This window comes from Teleopsis dalmanni, chromosome 1 (genome assembly GCF_002237135.1).
Source record: "Teleopsis dalmanni isolate 2A chromosome 1, ASM223713v2, whole genome shotgun sequence".
Taxonomy (NCBI): domain Eukaryota; kingdom Metazoa; phylum Arthropoda; class Insecta; order Diptera; family Diopsidae; genus Teleopsis; species Teleopsis dalmanni.
In genome coordinates this window covers 194,434,008-194,458,023 of record NC_051846.1, presented here as the reverse complement: position 1 = coordinate 194,458,023, position 24,016 = coordinate 194,434,008, and the positions used below count along the sequence as shown (strand labels likewise).

General features: G+C 27.3%; 1 protein-coding gene across 1 annotated transcript in view; it reads left to right on the top strand.

The window, feature by feature from the left end:
* LOC119671029 (low-density lipoprotein receptor-related protein 2) overlaps positions 1 to 24,016 on the top strand; it is a 151,577-nt gene that overhangs the window by 34,842 nt on the left and 92,719 nt on the right. Inside the window, exon 2 of the mRNA XM_038081514.1 lies at positions 3,765 to 4,438. Within this exon, the coding sequence (XP_037937442.1) occupies positions 4,162 to 4,438 (277 nt within the window). The 5' untranslated portion in view covers positions 3,765 to 4,161. The remainder of the gene's footprint in view (positions 1 to 3,764; positions 4,439 to 24,016) is intronic.

Below are 24,016 nucleotides of genomic sequence, written 5' to 3'. Positions count from 1 at the left end.
GCAATAAAAGGAAACTACAAATAAAAAAATAGAATAAAATAAAAACAAAAATAAGCAAAAAAAACCGAAACAAAAAAATAAAAAAGTCAACATTTCATTAAAGTTTCAACTTCCGTATTGTACTCGATTGCTATGCACTGTGATTTCTCATGCTTTTTGCTGCCGTTTCTGTTCATGCTGGCAACGTCATTTGATTGCTTTAATTTTTGACTTTTTAGTTTAGTATTTGCATGTGAAGTAAAGTTAATTAAAAGCAAAAATAATATTACAAAATATACAAATTTGAAACCCTTACATCATTTCGCTCGTGCTAGTAGTGTTAAATAACTAAATTTAACAAAAAAAAAAAACAAAAAACTCAAAATGAAATTTAAAAGGTAATTTATTTTTGATTCATTTATGGTCATTATACAATATTAATAAAATTAATGCAGGTCAAGTAGAACATAATTAAATGAAATGCATTTAATATCATTACCACATTATGTTATAGTAGCACTTTTTGGTTGCTTTATACAAAATTAAAATATTGCAAAATTAATTTAATTAAGTAATATTTAATTTATACTAAATTTAATTATATATTAATTATATAAATATATAATTTACAAAAATTTTATTTCGTATTATGTGATACCACCTTTTTATAAAAGATTAGTAAGGGCCATGTTATGTAGACTGTCACATTAGTATTGCCAATTTCTTACTTTACAATGTTTTGGTACTTTTTGGATGTACCTAAATTTAAAAGGCAATGTAGATATGCACACTTTCAATTTGCCACTAAAAATAACCTGGAATATTATCTTATAATAATTGTTAACAGTACTTACAAAATTATTCGTGTTTCCTTTCTTATTAATATATAAGTACCGGTCTATATTTCGTATTTCTATTTCATTAATTCATAATTCTAATTCCATTATTATCATTCATTAATTTTATTTCATATAAACTTAAATTTAAAACAGTATAGAGGCCAGCTTTGTCTTTATAGAAAATTAATACCATGATTCAGGTTTTTTACTGAATACTGTGCGAATACTGTTATAAAAACTTATTTTAATTCACAATTTTACTCAATTCTGGTAGTATCCAACGTGTGGGTATGAATTATTTGGAAAAATACGTGAATTATATGAAATTTCTCCTACCCAAATTTTTCCTAAAAATTTTCGCATATGGTGTCATGCTAAAGTTTAGTAAACACTTAACCTATTCAGTGGCATTTGTTATCAAAAAAAAATTGTTTGAATAATCACCTTGAGTTGAACATTTCTACTTAATTTGTAAGCACTTACATGAAATCATTCAAAGCCTTCTCCTTTTTCCTTGATGTCAATAAAGTAAACAAAAGAAAAAACCCCATATATTGCCTTTTTCCAAGTTTCATCAACTTTTTATATTTTTTTAAGGACGCAGCTGCTGTAACTGTCAACATTTTTAAAGGCAAACTTAAGGCATATGTGCATTCATTTACGCAAAGAAAACAAAAAAAAAAGCAAATTTTCAACTTTTCCAACATTCTACGTTTATGGTTCAGCCAGCGTTTACCTTCACATTAACTGAAGAAAAGAAAAGAATAATAATAATAAAAAAAATAAAGGAAAAAGAAATAAACATAAAAATGTTTTACTTTTATTTGTTGTTAACGAAAACCGCCAAAATAAAGAGGGAAAAAAGGCTTTTCATCTCCTTTTCAATTTAACGTTACGCCTACTTTCAGTCAAATTGCTACTTTTTTCCAATTCATTGCAAATTTCGCAAATGCAAACCGATACGATCCGTTGTTGTGATACAACACAACAACAACAACAAAACAAATATTCGCGCGCACACACACATAACCATAAATCCTTGTTAGCCTTAAGCGGCTACGTAAATGGCAACAGCTTGTTTGCTACGGTTTCGTATTAGATTCACTTTTGTACCTTTCCACTTTTATTTTATTTGTGTTACGACAAATTCGCGTTGTCTGCAGGAAAAAGTCATGAGAAATCGTGTTATCAATTTTCTTTGAATTACAATTTTGCAGCGCAATTTAAGCGTACAGTTGAAAATGCCAAAAAAAAAAAACGCAAAGATACAAATCCACAAATGTATTGTGAATCTAAACTGCTGAACACTGCTTTTGTACTTTTGCAGCTTTTTTTTCTTTTTTTGCAAATGTCGGCAGCAATTTTTGCCTCATTTCTGTTGCTTTTTTTTTGTTACTTAAATGAACTTTATATGGCAAAACGAATGCCGCGAGCGTTTGATTCATTTGTAAAGTATCTTCTTGTGATTTTTTATAAATTTATCTGTTTTTTTTTTACTTTGTTGCCATAATTTTTATCATCTGAGGATGCTCTTTAGTCATCATAATCCATCCTACATGTGAAAGAGCTTCTTGTGCGCCGTGAAACTGGTTTTGCTGATTTTCAATTTCAATTGCGCGCCACACACAAAATGGCACAATTTAACAAAAACACACACACATATATATTTACGCTCATGTAAAAAAAAAAAATTTAATGCTGTACATACGTATAAAAAAAAACGTTGAATTAAAGTAACATACGAGTACGTGTGTGAGTGGTTCAGCTATGCCACAGTTACATTACCTACACATAAATGTCATTTTATTTGCACTTATTGGCAATTTGTCGCTATTGTTGTTGCTCTTGTGCCCATTTGTTGTGTGACTTTTTTTCTTGCTCTTTTTTTCTGCAGAGGCTGTAAACTTTTATTTCTATTTCTATTTATTTAAGCGATTTATTTCTATTTTATTTCTTAACAACAATAATAGTAATGTGTAGAAGTTTTTGCTTAATCAACTGTATTATTTAGATGAATACTTTTATGTGCTTTTTTTATTTTAATACTTAGATTTATGCAAATGTTGCTGAATTATAGTTTAAATTTATTATAAAAATATTGCTATAGGCAAATAAATAAGCATTAAAAATACAATAAATGGCGATTACTTCCAACATAAATTTTAATTTATTTTTAAATTCCTTAATAATTATATATATCTGCATAATTGTTTTAAATAATACACTGTACAATTAGAATCGATCTTATGCAGATCACATTGCGGATACAAAATTTCTCCATTGATTTCTTTTAGTATGTAAAGAGATCTCAGTTGCGGACATGGTCAGCTATATTTATGGTACTTAAAATCGTCTAACTCAAGTTTTACTTTATCTTCTTGTTATGATTTCCACTAACAGTTTCATTTCGTTGGTTGTACTCTATCTTCCTCGATTTTGAAAATTAATCTCCAGGTCGAAACTTTTTTTGGTGTAATATTTTAATGATCATTACGGTTACTTTTCACGTATAGATCTTATAAATTTACTCATTTAACGATGCATATGATTATATGACGCTTAGTGCACCTAGAGGTATTATATGTGGCTTATTTTATATATTTGAATAAATCTTTTACATACATGTTTTGTTAATTTTAGATTCTACATGTACTTTCCTTTCACCAGCTTTAGTTGTTATGCCTCTCAATCTACCTCTACCTCTATTCTCCATATTACATTACATTACCAATTTTTTTATATAAACATACTATATTGAAATATATAATGTTTAGTCAATTATTTTAAGGGGCTTCTGAATAAGTAGGGCTTATTTACCAGATATCACGGCGTATAAGTTGAATGCTGGTAATATGAAACTTAAGTTGTTATATTAATATAATTAATTTATATTTTACAATACAAATATAACTGTAATTAACTGTTTTTAATTCTTTTTCTTTGCAGATTATTAAAAAACCACTTCTGATGCATTTACTTCCTTCATTAATTTAATAACATACACGTCGTTCTTTAAAAAAATGTGCATTAAAATCTTAGTTAAATATTAATTTAATTTAATTTAATTTTTCTTTTACAGTGCAATTGTAGTTTTAAGTGATAAAAATTAAATATTATATAAAATTTATTATAAAGTGTAAAGTATTGTAAAGGAATACCAATTGAAACGTAAAAAGTGCAATAATTAACATCAAAAAAAAAGTCCTTTAACCTAAAACTTAAATAAAACTGAATAAAACCTCTTTTAGGTTTTAATTTTGCTTTATTTTTTTCTTTATTATTTCGTGTAAATAAATTATATAATTATAAAAGAGTATCGAATAACGTTAAACGTAACGCCATTATGGATCCGCCTATAGGCAATGGATTCTGGCAAAAATCATGTAAAGCTTCAATAAAATCAAAAACAACGCAACAACACAAAAGTAGCAGTAAGAAAAGGACAACAGAAAACATGCCAAGTAATGGAGTCCATCGTTCACTTACAATAGAAAACCTAAGAAATATGAGTGTGTTTGTGTGTTTAGTCGCCATTATCGCCTTAAATAGTTTCGGTTTTATAGCAACAACAAATGCGGCAAATCATCGAGAATATACGCACGAGCTGCCATTACTAAAAGGTAATAAAAATTATATTTACTGAAAAATATCTATGAATTACTTGCAATTGTTTAGATAAAAATCAAATTGTTATTTCTCACCACAAAAAAAAAAAAAAACAAAAACAGTCATCAAAAATCAATTTATATTTTATCTCACATTTTTATTTATTTACTTAATGTGTTTTTATTTAAATTTGTTTACAGTATGACTGTAAATTTATTTTCTCCCATCAATCTATCTATATTGCGATTACAGTTTTACGAAGTCATTACTTACCTCAAATCGAGTACAAAAGAATTATTTTGCAAATTAATTGCAATTAATTACAAGTCTGCCAACTTAATTACAAAAACGGAAAAAATCATTTTTAAGTTGTAAAATGAGTTTGTGAAATTGACCCTGAATATGGTATACTTTATCCACTGCAGTATTTTAATTCATTTATAAAAATTTAATAGCAAAAAATTCATTTAATTCAGCAATTAATTACTTCGTTGAAATTCTTGTCATGCACATGTCACAAAAGACTGTTGTTTCTTATTACTAGTAACAACGACGAGGAAACAAAAAATTCTTTCAAATGAATATTAAAATAAATGAAAATTAATTTTAATTTCTAAGTTAACAATTTTAGCACCGTTTTAATCTCTGTACTGCAAATACAGTTCATTGGAATTATACTTTATTAACCACTATATAATTAAAATTGCAAAGATCACGAGTTTAATTATTTTTGAGTTTGTAACTTGCTTATTTATTTACAGTCTGCTGTGGTAGACGGACAGTCAAGCTCTTTAGTATTCATATCTGCTGTATACCAAAACATGTTCTTTACTAAAATATATAGTAATTATCTTCAGAGTAATGCTAAGAACTAAAAAATATTGTATACATACATCATTGTTGTAAAATATTCTGTAATTTACACTAGCAATGGTTTCAAAGATTTTATTCAGATTGATTAGATACTCAGTACCATTTATCAAGAGTCAAATCACCATATTTTTGCAATCCCACAATCTGCACATTATTACCTTTAAACCGTAAATATTTTGTTATTGATTTATTGCATATAGGTATTATACAGTTTCTTACTAAAGAGTCTTTATTTCATGAGACAATTTTTTCATCCACAAAATATATTATAGTTAGAAAGGGCGTTCATTATCATATTATATTTACTGAGATACAGGGTGTTTAAAGAAACTACTCCAACAAAAATACATACAGTCAAGAAATCCTTAATATTTCAAAATCGGTTGTTCTAAGTAACTGTGAGTATCTCAAACTATTGATTACCCGATTACACGAAGACAGTGAGTCAAAGCAGAAAAATTTCTTAATAAAAAATGATAAGATATTAATATACGAAAAATGAACAGAAAAAAAAATTTTCAATAGTTTTGGAAAAATTACGATTCACACTGATTCCCACATTTGTAGTTAATATTAACTTTTATTCAGCAGATCATAGTGCATCGTACGAGGTCCATCAAAACCACGGAATAACCTTGAAACTAAAAATATTTTATGGTATTAACTATTCAGATACTTAGCCGATTTTAAACTAAACTGACTTACTGAGACTAAGAAATTCCTGGTCACCAGTTGTTAGTACCAAGTGCCTTCTTATCGTTGGTTATCAATCCAAAGCATCACTGGTCTTTCCACCAATGATGCATCCAATCCATATATAATTGTAAATAGTATGCGGTGTTCTTATTCAACGCTTCCTCTTTCTCATTTTTCTTGCAACGATGTTGTATACATTGGGTTTCAAACTGAATACATTAGTTCACTAAACATGGATGATTGTAGCTATCTAGAGGGGGCTACGTAGAGGTTGCGTTTCAACTTGAAGAGAACAGAGACAGGGATCGATCGATCATGTCTATTAAATTTGTGTTGGAATTCAATATAAATATCTATAATGTTTTTGTAATTTATATTTGGTATATATATATTACTGTTTTTTTATTTGAGGAAATTTTAAATTTAAAAGAATTTTTTTTTATTCCAACCTTTAATAGAATTTAAATACTGGATATTTGTTGGATACCTCTAAAAATGCATTTTCAATTTCAAAAAAAATATTTGAATTTATGTGTTTGTGTATCCTTTTGCATATAAATGAATGTTTGGTAAAACTTTTGTCACTTTACATGGCAACACAGTATATTTTATATGAAATACAGACTTATATATTAGTAAGCCAACCCAGCCAACCAATTCAGTGTAAACGTACTTTTTCCATATAACTTTTTGCTTTCTTTTTTTTCATTTATTGTTTTTTTGTTTTTTTGTTTTTTCTGTGTTTTAAACTTATCGCAATCCATTCTAAAACTAGAAAAAGAACCACTGCAAATGTTAAAACATTGTGAACCCGCAGACCAACAAACGTTAGAGCAATATTGCTCTTAACTGCAATGTACACACACATGGTTGTATTAAGGGTTTAAATACTTTTTAAGCCTTAAATGTACAAAACTATTCAATATGTAAAATGCATAAGCTAGTAGTATGTAAGTGTGAATATCCATATGAGTATAAACGGATATATATCCATCTATATGTAAGTGTGCAGACGACAATATGGAAAAAGTCATATAAATATATAAGTACATTGGTTCCCGAAGCGTTTGGGTTTACCTAGCATTGTGCCAGATAAAGCACATTTATTTGTTTGGAAGCCATGAGTTTATTTATTGAAACACTTGCTTTGCTGTTCGGTTTCGCAGTAGCATTTCCATTGCGAACATTTAGCGAACATATTATTTCGAAATATTTTTTCTTAACCATATATTTTGTTAAAAGTATTTTTTTTGTTTTTTTTTTTTGTAGATTTTGCTTAAATTTAATTGTTTTCGCACAATCGCATTTTTATGTTATTTAAATATTATTCACCTTTGAACCGTCTACGCTGTAAGTTGTTTTATCACAGATGTGTGGTTTTTAGTCTGTATTTAAACTATGATTTTTTGTATGATTGTAAGCACTCCCATATTTTACACTTAGAATAAAAGCTCTTTCATAAAAATTATTAAAAGAAAACCATTACCATTACAAACTTATTGAACAGAACTGTTTTCTGCCATGTGAGAAGATAATAAAAATATTCCACACCTTAATAACCAATCATATATTATTGAAGCTGTAAACAATTGACATGCAATACCAATACCAAAGCCTTCTACCAAGGGTCAGTATCGAACTATAATACAACTACATACCTTAGCCTTTATTGCGCTTTTAATCATTCGAAACGGGCAATTAATTATTAAAAGACAATTATTGAAAGACAATTAAGTTGGTTTCGCTGACGATGCTTTTAAAGCCAAATTACAATTAACAATATCCTGGGAGCTGAACCACTTACTGCAAAATTATCATAAAAATGTTACGAAGTGTAAACTGTAAGAGTTTCGTATGGAGAATAACTTTTTCTTTGCACTTCGCATGCATATTGTACTCGTAATTATAAAATAAGTATTGTGTGCGCTTTTAATTTAAAATACATATTTGATTATGTATTTACATTAAATATTTATTAACTGTTGTGTGACAGCAGTCTGTGACTGTATAAATATTGTATCTTTTAAGTTAACACAGCTGCCTGCCTCGATGTTTACGGTTTGAGTTTACGTATTTTCCACTTTTAGAGGTGGACAGCAACCATTAAAATGCCTGGCTCGTATTCCGTAGAATTTACAAAATATTATTAAAACTTCCAATTAGCATTCAATAAATGTTCTGCAATAAAAATTGAAATTAAAACGTTGCAAAATAAAACTGCATCAAAACAAAAAAAAACACTGATTCGCACTTTTATTGTTATTTCGACATATAAGTCATGAGCAGAACATGGTAACACCCAGTACCAGTAGATCGCAGAGCTACAGGTTGAAGTCACCTAACAAAGAAAAAACAGAGACGTTAGAACACGTTCATTAGTTTATATGAAAATTTGTTCTTTTATAATTTTTCTTTAAAATTCTGTCTGTGGTTTCGTGTGAATCAAATTGAATTTTTTTGATTTCAAATTCTTTTATTTTACAGAATTTGCAGATATTTCTCAATTTTAATATATAGACGTAAAAGCATACATAATCCCAACAACATATTTAAACGTAAATAAATAACAAATAACCGCATAGTTTAATGAACAAACTAAAAGACACAAAAAAAAAAATGAAACTAAAGTAGCAAAGTTGAATTACGCTAAGTGCGGTTGTTGTCGCCGCTAACGTCATTCACATTAAATGTTATAACAATAAATATAAAAATATAACAACAACAACAATAATAATAATAACATCGTAACGTCAACAGCAGCAGCAGCAACAATAATGACTGCGACGATGCCAACTACATTCGCTGCATGAAACGGAGATCTCCGTACCAGGCACGAGGTTTTCTGTGATTACTCCACTCTTCTTGCCAGCTCTCATAGACAGCAACGGCAACAACCACAACTGCTTTTTTTTTGAACAAACCAAACAACCAAACAACCAACCAACATATAAACAAAACTACAAAACACAGGAATGAGTGAGTATTCATTAATTCAAGCACAACAACGATTCCTACGACAATAACAACAAACCGCAGAAACAATCGTGTTGTTGTTGTTGTTGCTGTTACTTTGACAGATCTAGCAGATCGAACACGAGGGCAGACAGACAGATAGACAGACAGACATAGCGCACATCGTACCTACACTTACAATTGTAGTGAATAAGATGCGCCGACCCGAAGCGGGTTTGAATAACAACAAAGCCCAGAATAAAAGATCATTTTATTTAGCCGGCAATGAATATGGATACGTATTGTACAGAGCGGGGGTAAATACCATGCATACTTTTTGACTGGATCGTAGTATGAAAATGCGGCTACACTCACACATATACACACGCATACACAAAGACCGGTTTTTAAGTTGTTTTGGTTTTTTATGTTATTTTTTGTTGTTGTTGTTGTTATTGTTAACCAAAGCTTCCATTATCAACCGCCGGTGTGTGTCAGTTTTACTAACCGCACACAAATCAGTTTACTATCTATATGAGTAGTAAGACTCGCATTAATTCAATACAGCCGGTACACGGTACATATTTCGGGTTACATATTTAGAGTGAGTAGTGAATAAGTTGGTACTACGTGGCCTATTGAATGAGAGTTCAGTTTGTTTAGAAATTATTATTTGATAAATAAAGAAAATCTATTTTTTCGGTATGAACTTGCGGAGTTTAAAAGATGCAATACAATTTATTAGAGATATTTATTGTTGTTTACATTTGACTTTATTTTAGATAATGATGGATGATAAAATAAATTAGAAAAATAATACAAAAACCATTAATATCATATATGAAATTAAATTAGTTATAAAGTGAAAATTTCAAAACAATTACAAAAAAATTCCCTTTCACTCCACAATAAACTCGGAAAATAAGGGTTGGCAAAAAAAGTACCACTGAGCTTGAAGATATCTGTGGAAATCCTATTTATGAATATTTACTTTTATTTGTAAATACAATTATTATTTTTTAACAACTAAACAGCCTGTCTTATTGCTTTTACCTTTCTTAAAAAAAAAATAACTAAAAACTTGATATTTTGATTTTAACTTAATATTTAGCTTCGCTTTCAGCTCTCCGGGTTCAAAATTTGAAAATATATTTTTGCTTTATTAGAGAAATCAATAAATTATTTAAAGAACTATATTAATTTTTTAAAATAAAGCATTGAATTAATTTTCGTTTTGTCGAAACTTTAACTTACTTCACACATAGTTGTTGTTTATTGCAATGAAATTAAACCAACATTCAGTTATCATTGGTATACATTTCATTGGTATAGAAAAAATTAAACAAAATATTGGTCTCCCATTAATTCCGAACATTGCAACTATAGTAGATATTTTGCGGTAACAACTGATCTTAATAGAAAAGAAGGCATTCAGACGTTAAAAGTAAGGATAGAATATCTTTCTTTAAAGATTTTATAATATCAGTTAAAGATACAAGCCTTCGGTCTAATATTCTCTTAAGAGAATAAAAGACTAGAAAACAAGAAACCGCATCCGTTCCAACTTAATGAAAGCCTGAATTTATATAAAGCTTCACTACCCATAACTTTATAAATAAAAATGTTTTATGGAGGTTACTTTTTGAGTTTGTTTAACATTGGTATAAATACATTCAAATTATAATTCTTTAATAGATAAGAAGAATAATTCGATATGCAGCAGAAAAAACATGAATGATATTGCTTTTACATTTTTATATTATAAAAGTTGGAGTTCAACTGCGAACTTAATTGAACTGTTAAACGGATTTTTTTAATAACGACTGGAGTTATAAGCTCAAGGCCTACAATTCTTTGCCTAACCCAGATCAAAGCCGATCACTTTCAAATGTCTCTCGTTCAGCACTTTTTATTAACGAAGCTTTAGACTTATGTTAGCACATACCAAAACCAGTCTACTTCTTCTTCTTTATTAAAGGATTAAATCCTATTTTGTTATAATAATTAAATTGAATATATTTATGTGAAATTATGACATATCAAATTATAATGTTTCTGTAGAGCCAGACGTCCAGCATTTACATCATCAAACGGTAGTCGAACAGTTAAACTCACGATTTTCCATATCTTTCTTAGGCAAAAAAACTTTACTTTCTATCACTTTAGACAGACCCAAGTTATGACGATCCATCATATAACCTTTCAGAAACATCATTTCACTCCTTATATGTTATGAAGGTGTAACCCTCTATAATTTATAATATTTTTAACCTTTTTGTTTGCCTGTACTCACGTAAAAATGATCCATTTTCAAAAGTATAAATACATTTTCAGCAGATTTCACCACACATCTATATTGTTTATTTGAGTCTAAGATATGTCCCTTACTGCGTTACAAATATTCTAACTGATTTAATATACTCCAAATACAGTTGTGTGTAAGGTTAAAAAAATCAGCGTTAATATTAATGTAATAGTGTGCATATTTATGACTATACCTGTGTGCTTACAAATGTTAAAGAAACTTCAATAAATTCCAAACCCATGATTGCTTGAAAATGTTAATGCGATATAAGCGAATTAACGCAAATACAGCTGAAGTCATTTAATGCAATTTCACAACTGCACATTTGACATTTTGCAAAAGCACTAAAACAATAACAACAACAACAGCCATGGCATATGGTAATTTAAGATGGCGACTGCAATATATAAGGTACAATAGAAGAAAATAGAAGAAAAATAGATACAATATTAAATAAATAGATAAAAAAAAACAAACTAAATTGTTGCTGTGAAAATATAAAAAAACTATGAATAATCATGCAAACTAGTAATGCAGAAGAACGAGTAGAAATTCAACACCAAAACTGTTGCTTGGGCATGAATTCGCAAGTGCAACTGCACCTTGTAGAGTAAAAAAACCGGCGTTGCCACTTTGTGCTAGTTACGGAGTGACACTCATTCAAAGCAGCAAAATGAAAAAAAAAATAAAAACAAGAAATGAAGAAAAAAAAAATAATGTATAATAAAATACAAATTTTACGATTTATTAAAAAATATTAATTTTTGACCATAAATTTAACAGATTTTAGCAATAAAATGCAATACTTGTGTTAATAGTGTAATTAAGTGTTTAGTCACCAGAGTTGCCGAATCAATTACTAAAGTTTAAGGAAGACTTTAGCGCATAAATTAGCAGAAAAAAACTAATATTCATTATTTTCTTTATTAGCATATAAAGATTAGCGTTAATTTAAATAAAAAATAAAAAATGATTAAGATATACTAACATATATATGGCAGGAAATTGTTTAAATATTTGAAGTTATTTATTACACAATACATTCTTAAAAAAAATATATTTTTATTAAAGACTTGACTCACTGTACTTATGACTTTACTTCAAATTTGAAGTTATTTATTACACAATACATTCTTAAAAATAATGTATTTTTATTGAAGACTTGACTCACTGTACTTATAACTTTACTTCAAATTATCATGAAAACTTCATTAATGATTACTTGTTTGTGCCAAATTAGTTTTGCAATTATCTTTTATAAATGAGGTTAATAAATTTTATACAAAAGTGCGTTAATTTTTCAAGTCTCTTAAAAAATATTCTTACGTATTCTTACATACTCATAACAATAAAAAGAAATAATATATTATATTTCATTTAGGCTTACAAAGGAAAAATCTAAACTTACTTATAATACGCCATTTAAGAGTTTGTTTATCTTTACGCCTCGAAAACGTTTCGTTTATATGGCATTTGATGTATATCGAGTATAATCATGAAAATTTCCCTTCTCTCTAACTTAACGCAATCACAGTGACTAACGACTTAAAATTACGCTTATTAAGACTTCCTGATTTGTAATTCAATAAAATAAAAAAGAATCAAATATGTATACGACGAATATATACCCCATAATAAAATAAAAATAAATTTTTTCTTTTATAACATTTTCTATATATGTAGTATCTTTACTCTCATGATTGTCATCAACTGCATGTGGGTTTCAAATAAGTACGAGTACTCACAGGCACTTATTCGAGTACCAGTATATGAAAATGTATTCACATACGAGCGAACAATGTATAAACCTGCCACGTAGATATTTCGAGCTTCGCATTTGTACGCACTTGAAAAATTTAAGCGCACAAAAAACTGAGTTTGGAAGATTCTATTGCTTTTAATAGAATTTAAGTGCCTTTTGTAGTTTAAATCACATTAAAAGTTAGAAAAATGTGTAGTTTAGTGAATTAGAGTGCATATGGAATTTGTGTGTTATGCAAGTTATGCGGATTTAAAACCAAATAAAGAAGTTAGCTTAAGCTTTGACGAAGCTCAGTTATTTTTTATGCAGATATATTAGATATTCAAAAATAATAATATTATAGACAGCTCTATGTTTGCAATAGGACATTGCTGGTATGAACATTTTTAAAAATCAAATCAGTTCATTGTATTAAGAGCTCAACAAGGATATAGTACTAATAACAAGTAAGAGATTTATTCTAACAATAAGGAAGTCATTAACATTGCGTTTAATATTGGGTTTGTTTTAAGTTATATCGTAAATATGTATTTGAACAGACTAATTGGTTAATTGTTAAAATACAACACAAATTTTTTAATTATTTTAAAATATATTTTATTGTAACCTTCTCTAAACTAACCAATAAACCTGTTCAAAAATATATAAACATTTGATCATCAAAACAAATTATTTAAAAAAAATTCAAATAAAAATATAATTAAATACATTAAAATATTTTTTCATACAAAAACTATTGTAGTTGCCAACATTTTATTTTAGTGTTTCAGAGCACTACAATGTTCGAGAAGCTCTAGCACTTTCGAACTCGAATATCTCAGTCTGATAACTTGAATATTCGAAAAAATTCTCTCCGAATTTTCCAGTTTTACTTCATTTTTGTTATATGATTTCGAACAAATGCTATAACATCTTATGATATTTAAACGTTTTTAAAGAGTTGGCTATATATTTAAATTCTCGAACTGGAGCAAATTCAAATATTAAAAAGTTTAGTAAAATTTCTAACTATAGTTTGTTTGATAAATATATCAAATTTAGATTAAGTTTGCAAATTTTTATTGATGTTTTTATATTAAGTTGCAATGCTCCACAACTAGATTTGATAGATACATATTTAAAAATAATATAGTGCTTTGTGTAAAACCATAAAAATGAACTAGTTTTTATTACAGTTATTAACTACGACAACGTATCCATCTGATATCGTAAAAACGTGATTCAAAGTATTTAAGATTTAAATTGATTTTTCGCCAATTTTTTCAATAGTATATGAAACGAAAACCACAAATAAATGAGAGGCGTTTGGATTTAGTAACACTTTCTTGAGTTTCTCAACTGAAGTCGTGTGATCTTAACAAGTAACACTTTAACGTCTTTAAGAAATGTATCCCTCTTAAAATTTATACTACTCTTGCAGTGGTTCTAGCTGTTGAACGTGTGTAAGTTGTGGTTTAAAAGTTTTTGTTTATATAACATTACCATGAAGAAACTAAAGTACTCAGATTCGGCCTCAGATTGTAGAATTCACTTGACTTCTGCAAAATCCCCATATCAAAGACAATTATTTATACACTCCGCTGAATTTCTGATTTTAAATGATACGATATTAACGAGAAATACATTCACGTTTTTAAGGAATATATATTCTCCCCATATAAAAGACAATTGTTTCGAAACTTTGCTGAGTTCCTAATTTCAAATGATACAATATCAACTAGAAATACATTAACGTCTTTAAGAAATATATTTTTCCAAAGTTTCTATCTATTAAATACTATCAGCACTTATAGTAAAAAGCATCACACATAATAGCTTAAAATATTTATGATTTATATACAAATCCCGTATTATAAGTTTAGCTTGGTTTGCTGCACTAAATCAAGTATTAAACGTTTTTATAAATGTTTGTTTTAATTTTGAATAAAAAGAAAATGTTAACGATATAATTAACTAAAAAAATTCATAATTAACGTACAATGTTAAATATTAAACTTTCGACAAATACTAAAATCTACATAAACTGAAGCATCTCAAAAATATGCTAAATTGGAAAAATGTGCATCGCTTATATAAAGTGCTGCCAAATACTCCAAAAATGTGTCACCAGGAAGAATTTATGCATAACATGTATCCAAGTCTCTATGAAAACTTTAAATTATCACAGAAATATGCGATGACATTCGGCAATAAAAACGAAAGCCTTCATTCTTCCCTCTTTCACATATTTATACCCACTTCTCCAACTATGTAGGCTTTACTTTATATAAGCGCCATTTAACCTAAATATTTCGTATGCAGATTCTGGCAAGTAACACTACTTTTAACATAACATCCGTACATCTATCTATTTCTCTGCCCGTCTGTCTGTCTGTCTGTCTTTCTGTCTGTCTGGTTATCTTTTCGTCTGACTATATTTCTATATATGCAATAAATCTGCCTCTTTAATGAACCTAAAGACTAGTAAGAATTTTAATGTGCGCCATATTTAACTTAAATGCTGCAATGAAGGCACAAAAAAGGATTTAACGGCTTCAGCTGCAGTTAGAAAATGTGGGCAAATATTTTTGTTTGTATATGTTTGAATGCATGTGTATGTATGCATGTATGCATGTATGCATGTGTGTGTAAGTTTACGTGTTGCCACTTTCAAGTGGTTCTAAGCAGATACTTTTTTGCTAGCTTTTTATGGGTATGCATGCATCTGCAGTTGGTTTCGAGCATTCATAGGAGAAAAAGTACTTAAAATGCGGTTGGAAAAAATGAAAAAATGGGTTGTTAAGTATTTAAGAGAAAGCGCAAATGGCGGAATTAAGTTTTTGGTTTTTTTTCTTCTAAGTTTAACATTTAGATTAAAAGCTTTTTACATGCTTAATGAAAGAGAAGATGTAGGAATGTGTACCAATATAGAACAAGGAATACAACAAAAGAAAAAAAAGTGAAGAAAAATCTATTTAAGTGGCAGTTATAAATTTTTATTTTTTACTAAAAAATTTTTTCTGCCACTTGTTATTGTGTTTATCTCCCTTTTTATATTCTTTTAGTATTTATTTATTTTACCAGGTCATAAATATACTTTTAAATAAGTTTAAGGAAAAACTGCAACTGAATTATGCGTTAATATGTTGCAAGTATCTTACTTCTGCTATATCCACAATTTACGCTTTCATGTTGTTTTATTTCATTGCACTTTATTTTTTTAATTAGTTTTTGTTTGTGGTTATATTTATGCATTTTACAAACTTTACAATTTTTTAGCTCAAGGTTTTAGTATTATTTCGTGAATAAGCAAAAGATAAATAACTGTGGAAAAATTAACTTTTTAAAAAAAAAAAATGGAAGTTCCTTTACTCTGAACTTATTTAATTAACAAAAACAAATGATGATATATATAACTAAATTTGTTATGTGAAAACTGCAGTTTTCTTATAAAGGATTATCTATTTCATGGACTTGATTCCGTAATATATGTAACTGTAAGTTATACTATACCTCAAATAACTTAACTATAAGTTATGTTTGACTGATATAAGCAATTTGCGTTTAGTCTAAATATCATTTAAGCTATGTTATGCAAATACGGATCACTTAATAAACGCTAACATGCTGTGAACTTACAACAAAAATAGTAACGACTTCCGTTATCGAATTTTTTTAGTGATAAGAATTGTTTTTCGCTTGAAAGATATGACAACAAACAAAATTATCGTATCCAGGGTTTATTAAAATCCAAAAGTAACCATCTAAAAGCCATTGGACTTGCAAAAACTCACTCTGTGGTATGCTATAGGCCCCTAGTTTTTTAAAAATCATGGTAGTGTTACAAAAGCCATCAATTTTGATCACTATTGTAGCTTATCCATTCTTTAAATATAAAGTAGAAGATGTAGATGTAGAAGATAGATGATCATGTGGCAACACATCCCCAAGATCATAACATTTTTCATCATTGGACTCTTTTTATGGAGTAAAACCAAAGGTGGTGCTTATGTCAAAAATTATTAAACTTTCCATGCACTAAAATCAAACAGTAATGATTTATCAACGCCAGGCCATCACCAGTAAGTTATCGAAAAGAACCGAGTACTGTTAAATATCGAGTCGAGTATATTAGAATAAGATACTTTATATCTAATGAAAGGTTTAAATAATATATTGAAATTAAAATTTGTCACAAGTGCATTTAGTTAATGTGTCCTTTGGCAAAAGAATAACTTAATATTTATTTTATTTTATTTCATTTATTTTAAATGTATAATAATTATTTTAGTCATGAAATATAAACGGCCTCTTACTTTTAATTGCGTAAATTATCAAAAACGAATCATACTTAAATTTATTATTATTATGTTAAGGCTAGTTGAGTCAGTGCATTTGAACACTTTTACTCTCTATTAACCGCGAGGTTTCTTCATAATCGCTCTCTACACCTTGACTGATGTAGTATTTATCACTACATCACACTAACCAATAATTGACCTCAGATTTGCTTACCTTCCTGAGAAGCCTGTAGCTATTTTGAGATTCGATAACACAGTGTTGGTAAGTCTGGCAGTTTTCGTAAATAACTTCAGGGCTCTATTCTTTATGTATTTTTTAATCGGAGCAATCTTAAGGTCCCTGAGGATGTCATTCGTCCTAATGTACCATGGTACCTTAAAAAGTTTTCTCTAAGCCTCGCTTTGTATAATTTCTAACTGACAAATAGTAGTATAGTAGTATATATAGTAGTATATATATGGTCCTAATGTACCATGAGACCTTAAAAAGTTTCCTGAAAGCCCCGCTTTGTACAATTTCTAGCTGGCGAATAATAGAATTTAATGCCTTACTAAACTCTAAACTTACTAAACTTGTTGAATTAAGAGCTTCTTGTTCTGTTATATGTATTAATAGGTTTTGTGTAAAAGAACTGAATCAACAAAATCAAATCATAATTTCAATAATTTTTCTTATTTAAGAATTCTGTAATATGTATTAATAAGTTTTATATAACAGAATCGGTTCTAGACATCCAATATTTTTGTTAATGAAAATTTTGTTGAATAATTATTTGAATTTTTCTGTATTAGACCAAGGAAAAGAATAAGATATTTATTTCCCTTATTAAATATTTGTCACCAAACTACTATAATTAAAAATTTTTAATTCAGCGGGCTTTAACTTTTTTATTAAAATATTGCCTATTTGAAACGAAAAAATTATTGCAACCTAACAAAACTTAATAGTATATAAATTTGTATCTCTATTTATGTAAAATGCCTATTAAAACCTTGTTAAAAATAAACTCAATATTATGAAAAGCTAAGCAATTTCTTTGTATTTTCGCGTGTTTTATTTTTATTATTATTATCGTAATATGATCCAATTTTGTCTGTCACACTTGCATCTGCACAATTCGATACATGAGCTCAATTTAAAAAAAAAATATAATCGTACGTAATTCAATTACAAAACTAAATAGAACAGAGAATGGTTTAAATAAAGTCTCGATTTCTATTCAACACAAAAAAAAAATTGGTGTAACTGGCACATATTGTACGGCTGCCATATCGCAGATATCAGATAATTTATTTGTACAATCAAACTGACGCAATTCTTACTTTGTTGCAATTTTCAATTGAATTCTCGTTTTTTCACAAAATTTTTTTTCTTAAACAATTGATTTGTTTTCATTTAAATTACATTTGAATGGAAAACTAAGTGCTATCATCTAACAATTTTATTCAATTATTTTTTCTGACCTTACACATTTGGTTTTATGCAAATATCATCAACGTTTGGAGGAAAGAAAAAAAAACTTATTTAAATTTTTTTATTATTAAATTACAACAAAATTATTTGGTTGCGTTGACAATTCTATTGAGTATCAAATTAATAATTTACATTGGAATATCATTTTCAGAGGATGAAATAATGTCTGTTTTTAATTGCTATCGACTGCGATATACCTGTATATCGATAACGCAAAAGTAATTTTGGTTTAATTTTTAATTGCATATTAAGTTTATGCGGCTTTTTTTAATTGTTGCGGCTTTAATGGGTTTAGATGGTTATATCAAAACATTTAGATAAGCAAAAAATGGTTTTTGTGCTGAATATTCGGTTTTTAGGAATAATAAATATAAATATACAATTAATTACACACAATGAATGACTCAATAGAATCAGAATTTTACAAAAAAAAAAATATATATATATTTTTATATTTTATAAGTCATTTATTTTAAACAAAACTGCAGAAAAAAAAGAAAAAAATACAAAAAAAGTAAAATTAAAGCATTTCCCCTTTAAAAGTCAACGAATGAGTAATATGTAAAGTATAAATCTTAGAATTAAAATTTCCTTTATAAGACAATCAGGTTAGCTTCAAAAAATTTTTTCTTAAAACTTATCTCTAGATGTATGTTAGGGCTGTTTTATGCGCTTTTAGGCTACTTAAAGAATTATTTTGTAAATAGTAAGAAAAAATAAATTGTGAACATATTTAATCAACAAGGCAATAATAATAATAATATGTAGTACAAGTATTTGAACACACTGGATTAACGGTTCTTGCTTTCCTACTGACGTCTTCGAGAAAGTATGTTCCAAGGATCATATGTATCTGCATAAATTCCGCACTATTTGGTCACTTTTTGTAAGTAAAAAGTTGCGTTCACAATAATTGAAGAGTTTATAGTGTTCTTCGACAGTACACCTTTTACTTATTTTTTTTATATATTTTTTTTGAGATTTTACTATTAAGAAGTAAATTTGAATATAGTGTAAAAGAAATGCAGACTGGTGTATACTGCTCCATAGCAGAGGTTTCCTAAATGTACAAAGTCAAAAGGACTCAAAAAATATAGCTAACCTTGTATATCACTTTGCGTATACCCCAATCTTTCTGGGGGATATCTGGAAAAATATCTTTATCTTTTTACTACTTACTCCAAAATTAATACCTTCTATTTATGCCCTAAAATTTTTCGAGATTTTTAATAGGAAATCTCTTAATATCTCTTAATATTTCTTTTTCTCTAGCATTACCTCCCTCCCTAGAAGTCTTAAGTTTGTCGTGTGAAGCGCATACTTAGAATATCTATAACTTATTATTGATATTATATATATATTCTGTATGTGCAAAGATATGAAAATTAAAATTTAAACTGAAGAGTTAAATTTAAATTATTATATTTATCTAAAATATATTATTTCATGACTTATTGTATTAAATAATTATAATAAACTTTTACTGAAACAATTTTAAAATCGTAATAAGCAAATAATTAGTCAGAGAAAGAAAAATTAACGTTAATGATTTCATAAATGATTTCATTAAATTTTCATCAACCAAATATAAGCAAATTAATTACGGAATTTATTAGCAAAATTAAGCTAAACTAATTACGGAATTGTCAATTACTCGCACAAATTGCTACTTTGTCTGTCCATTTTTTGTGAATGTATCTATAACTGCAGAATGGACTATGTGCCAAATACTACAGTGGTTGATAAAAAAACTTAGTGCATTTATGTTTTTTAATGAATGTGTAATTCAAGTGCATTGAAATGCAAAATGAATTGAAAAGTTTTCTGCACAATTTAGTGTCGGTCAATGTCTGTGCCAAAGAGCAAATTGCTAATGCAGCACAAAGCAATTAACTTGCAATTAAAATTCTGAACCGCAAAAGCTAAAAAATAGATATTTTCATATATAAATTTTTTACTTTTTTGATATTTGTTATTATAAAATTGCAATGGAACAAATATATTGGGTGCAGGCAATGAAATTCATTAAATCTCTTAATTGGTTTGCTTAGCTAACAATTTTAATTTAAAGTATTTTTATTGAATTATTGTTGTTTTTGATTATGAATATGATTGCTGTATAATCAATAAAATATATGTATTGAAAATAAAAATTATTTTTTTCAATACAAAATAAATAAATATTTGCAATGATATATTATTCTAATAAAATATATTTTTTTTTGTATTCTTTATTGATTTAAAAATAATTTTAAAAGTTATTTATTTTGTAGGAAAGTCAATAGTTGAAGGCTATGTTTACTGTGAATACATTAACTTAACTTGTAACATTTTTGAACAATAATTTCTAATAATTGTTGTCATAAATATTTATAAATATATATATTATTTTAATCAAAACCATTGGTTTCGCTTTTTAGCTTTTGTAAATATTAACAAATATAAACATTTTTTAACTTTATTAAACATACATTAAAATAACTAATAATAATATAGTAAAAAATGTATTTTTGAATTCATATCAAAAAATCTGTGTGTAAACCCTTTGGCTAAAACGCTCATAAAAGCATAAATCTTAATGTATTTTTCCTGCTAAATAAATATAATTTTGTATACCTAGTAAAAAATAAATAACTAGAATTACCCTGGCAGATGTGCACATACCTTCACTTTCTAAATAAAGTATTTATCTATGATATCATTACCTAAACACACGTACACATAACCAAAATGTAAATATTAAAAAATTATAGATAAAATTGAAGACTTTAACTGGAAATGATTTTATAGAAATAATCAAATAAAGAACATTTTATGTTATCAAGCCCCCAACTAAACAATCGAATCTACTATAAATGCATCGCACAGAACAGTAATGAGCATAAATCCATAAAAAGATATAAAAATTTTTATAAAAAAAATATTAAATATATCTTAAGGTATGTAAATATGATATGCTTTTTCATAGTTAAAGAAGGTAAAAATTATTTTAAATTAAAAAAGTGAAATCTCATTTGACAAATGACCCGCCCCAGGCAATAGAAGCAAATTACAACTTTTGAAGAAAAAAATCGCATGTCAGCTATAATTATGAACATAAAATAAGTATAAAAAAATTTAAATTTAAACAAACATAAATAATTAAAAAAAAAATCTTTTAAAAAATTTTTTAAATTAAATCTTTCTCATCTCCTTATTTTTGGCGTTTAAGTCTAAAAGAGTATCTCATTTAAAAAAGGTACTTTAGTTACTTTAAGTCCATAATAATCTATTATTATTTATATGCTGAAAACTAAAGCCATTGAAAAGAAAGCCACCATCAAAGTCTGTAGTTTTTTTTACAACTTATAATTTTATATTTTTTTTCCATAATTTTATTCAAATCAAAATTTTATAAAAATATGACACTTATAAGCATGGAAATCACATTCTAGCATAAATTTCACTCATGAATATTTTAAACACTTTGTCTGCCCAAACTCAAACTCGAAATATTTTCTTTGTTTTATTTATTTATTTATTTACATATGTGCATGTGTTCAGTATTGTTTTAGATATTCTCGCAGCATCAACAAAAACTACTATTTGAGCATATATTGTAATATACGAGTATATATATGTACGAGTATTTCAAAAAAGATTAAAGAAAAAGTATTGTTTAAATATCGTTTCACTTTCTTTTATATAGTACTTTTCTATAAAACATACAAAGCTTTTTTTAAGTATAAATCTTAGTGCTTTACATTGTTTTTTATATTATTTTTTTTTTTTTATTTAAGTTTTTTTTCGTCGACCTACTTTTTTAACATACAAGTACATACCATTAAAATTTTATAATGTTTATTGTTAACATGTAAACTTCAAGATCTTATTTAAAAAAAAATATTATATTTTTTAAATTTTATTTTATAACAATAGAATTTTTGTATTTTACTTTTGAAAAATCACAGTCAAAGTAACATGAAGTACACCTAAAGACTCGAAATGTGAATATTTCTTTTCATATTTTTAAAGATAGAGCTAAAATTATTAATTCGTCTCAGATACAAAATATTATCTATATTTTTGTTTTTGCATATTAAATGAAACTTAAACTTAATTACACACCGTATGTCATTAAAGTATATTATGGTCATTTTAATTAATTCAATTTATAAACAAGAAACAAGTTTTAGATGTTATGTTAATTTCTACTAGTAAATACTAGTAGTTACTAGTAACTGGTAAAGCATGCAACCTAACCTATATCTGCTTTCTTCATTTTCTACAATTGATTCACAGCTGGTCATATCACCTAATCATAATAAGGTTTTAATAAATAAGAAGACATTAATTTTATTTAAAATATAGATATTGGCGATTTTGCTTAAAAAGCAATTCTTTTACTACAGCTAAAAAATTCTTTTCTTACTCTTAAAAATACTTACTTCAGTTCTAAACGACAATCTCATTTAGTCTGAACGGCAAGAACTTACTACTCTTTATCGTTTGTATTTAATTTCAACAAAGCGCATATTCAAAAATATTATACGGCATATATACATACTGTCTACTAAATACTAAATAACAGCATCATTTAAGAATTTTAATACGACCATGAATTTCATAACGAAAACCACTGTACTGCAATCTATGGTATCATCATGCTTCTAGTGGCGTATTCGATTGGTAAATCAAGGGTAATTTTTTCAATCGAGATGCTCTATTACTGCACTTTTAGTGCAATTTTATTTTTGTTTGTTAAATCTGGGACAAAATGTGTAACACTCAAGATTAATTTATAACACTCTAGATATTTTGATGGAGTATCAAAATCATCCTGAATTTAGCAGCTCAAATCATATAAACAGTTGTTAATTTCAGGGTAATCATACTACTCTGGACAAAATATCTAGAATGTTATAAATTACTTTCGAGTGTTATATATTAATGTCGAGTGTCATACAGATTTATTAATCAAAAATGAAAATTGTCTTGAAAGTGCATTAAAAGAGAATTTGGATTGCAAAAATCACCCCAGGTTAACCAATCGAAAACGCCATAAATCCATGGCATAAGTGAAAACGTGTGGTAACTAAAATCTTATTATTAATATATACATATAAATAAAGTAAATATCTATAACTGTTATACTTATGAAATCGATATGATAGATAATCTTATATTCCAAACACTATGCATAAAGAAGCTTAATTTACTTAAAAAATTAGCTTAAATTACAAACTGATTCCAATACATTCACAGCACCTA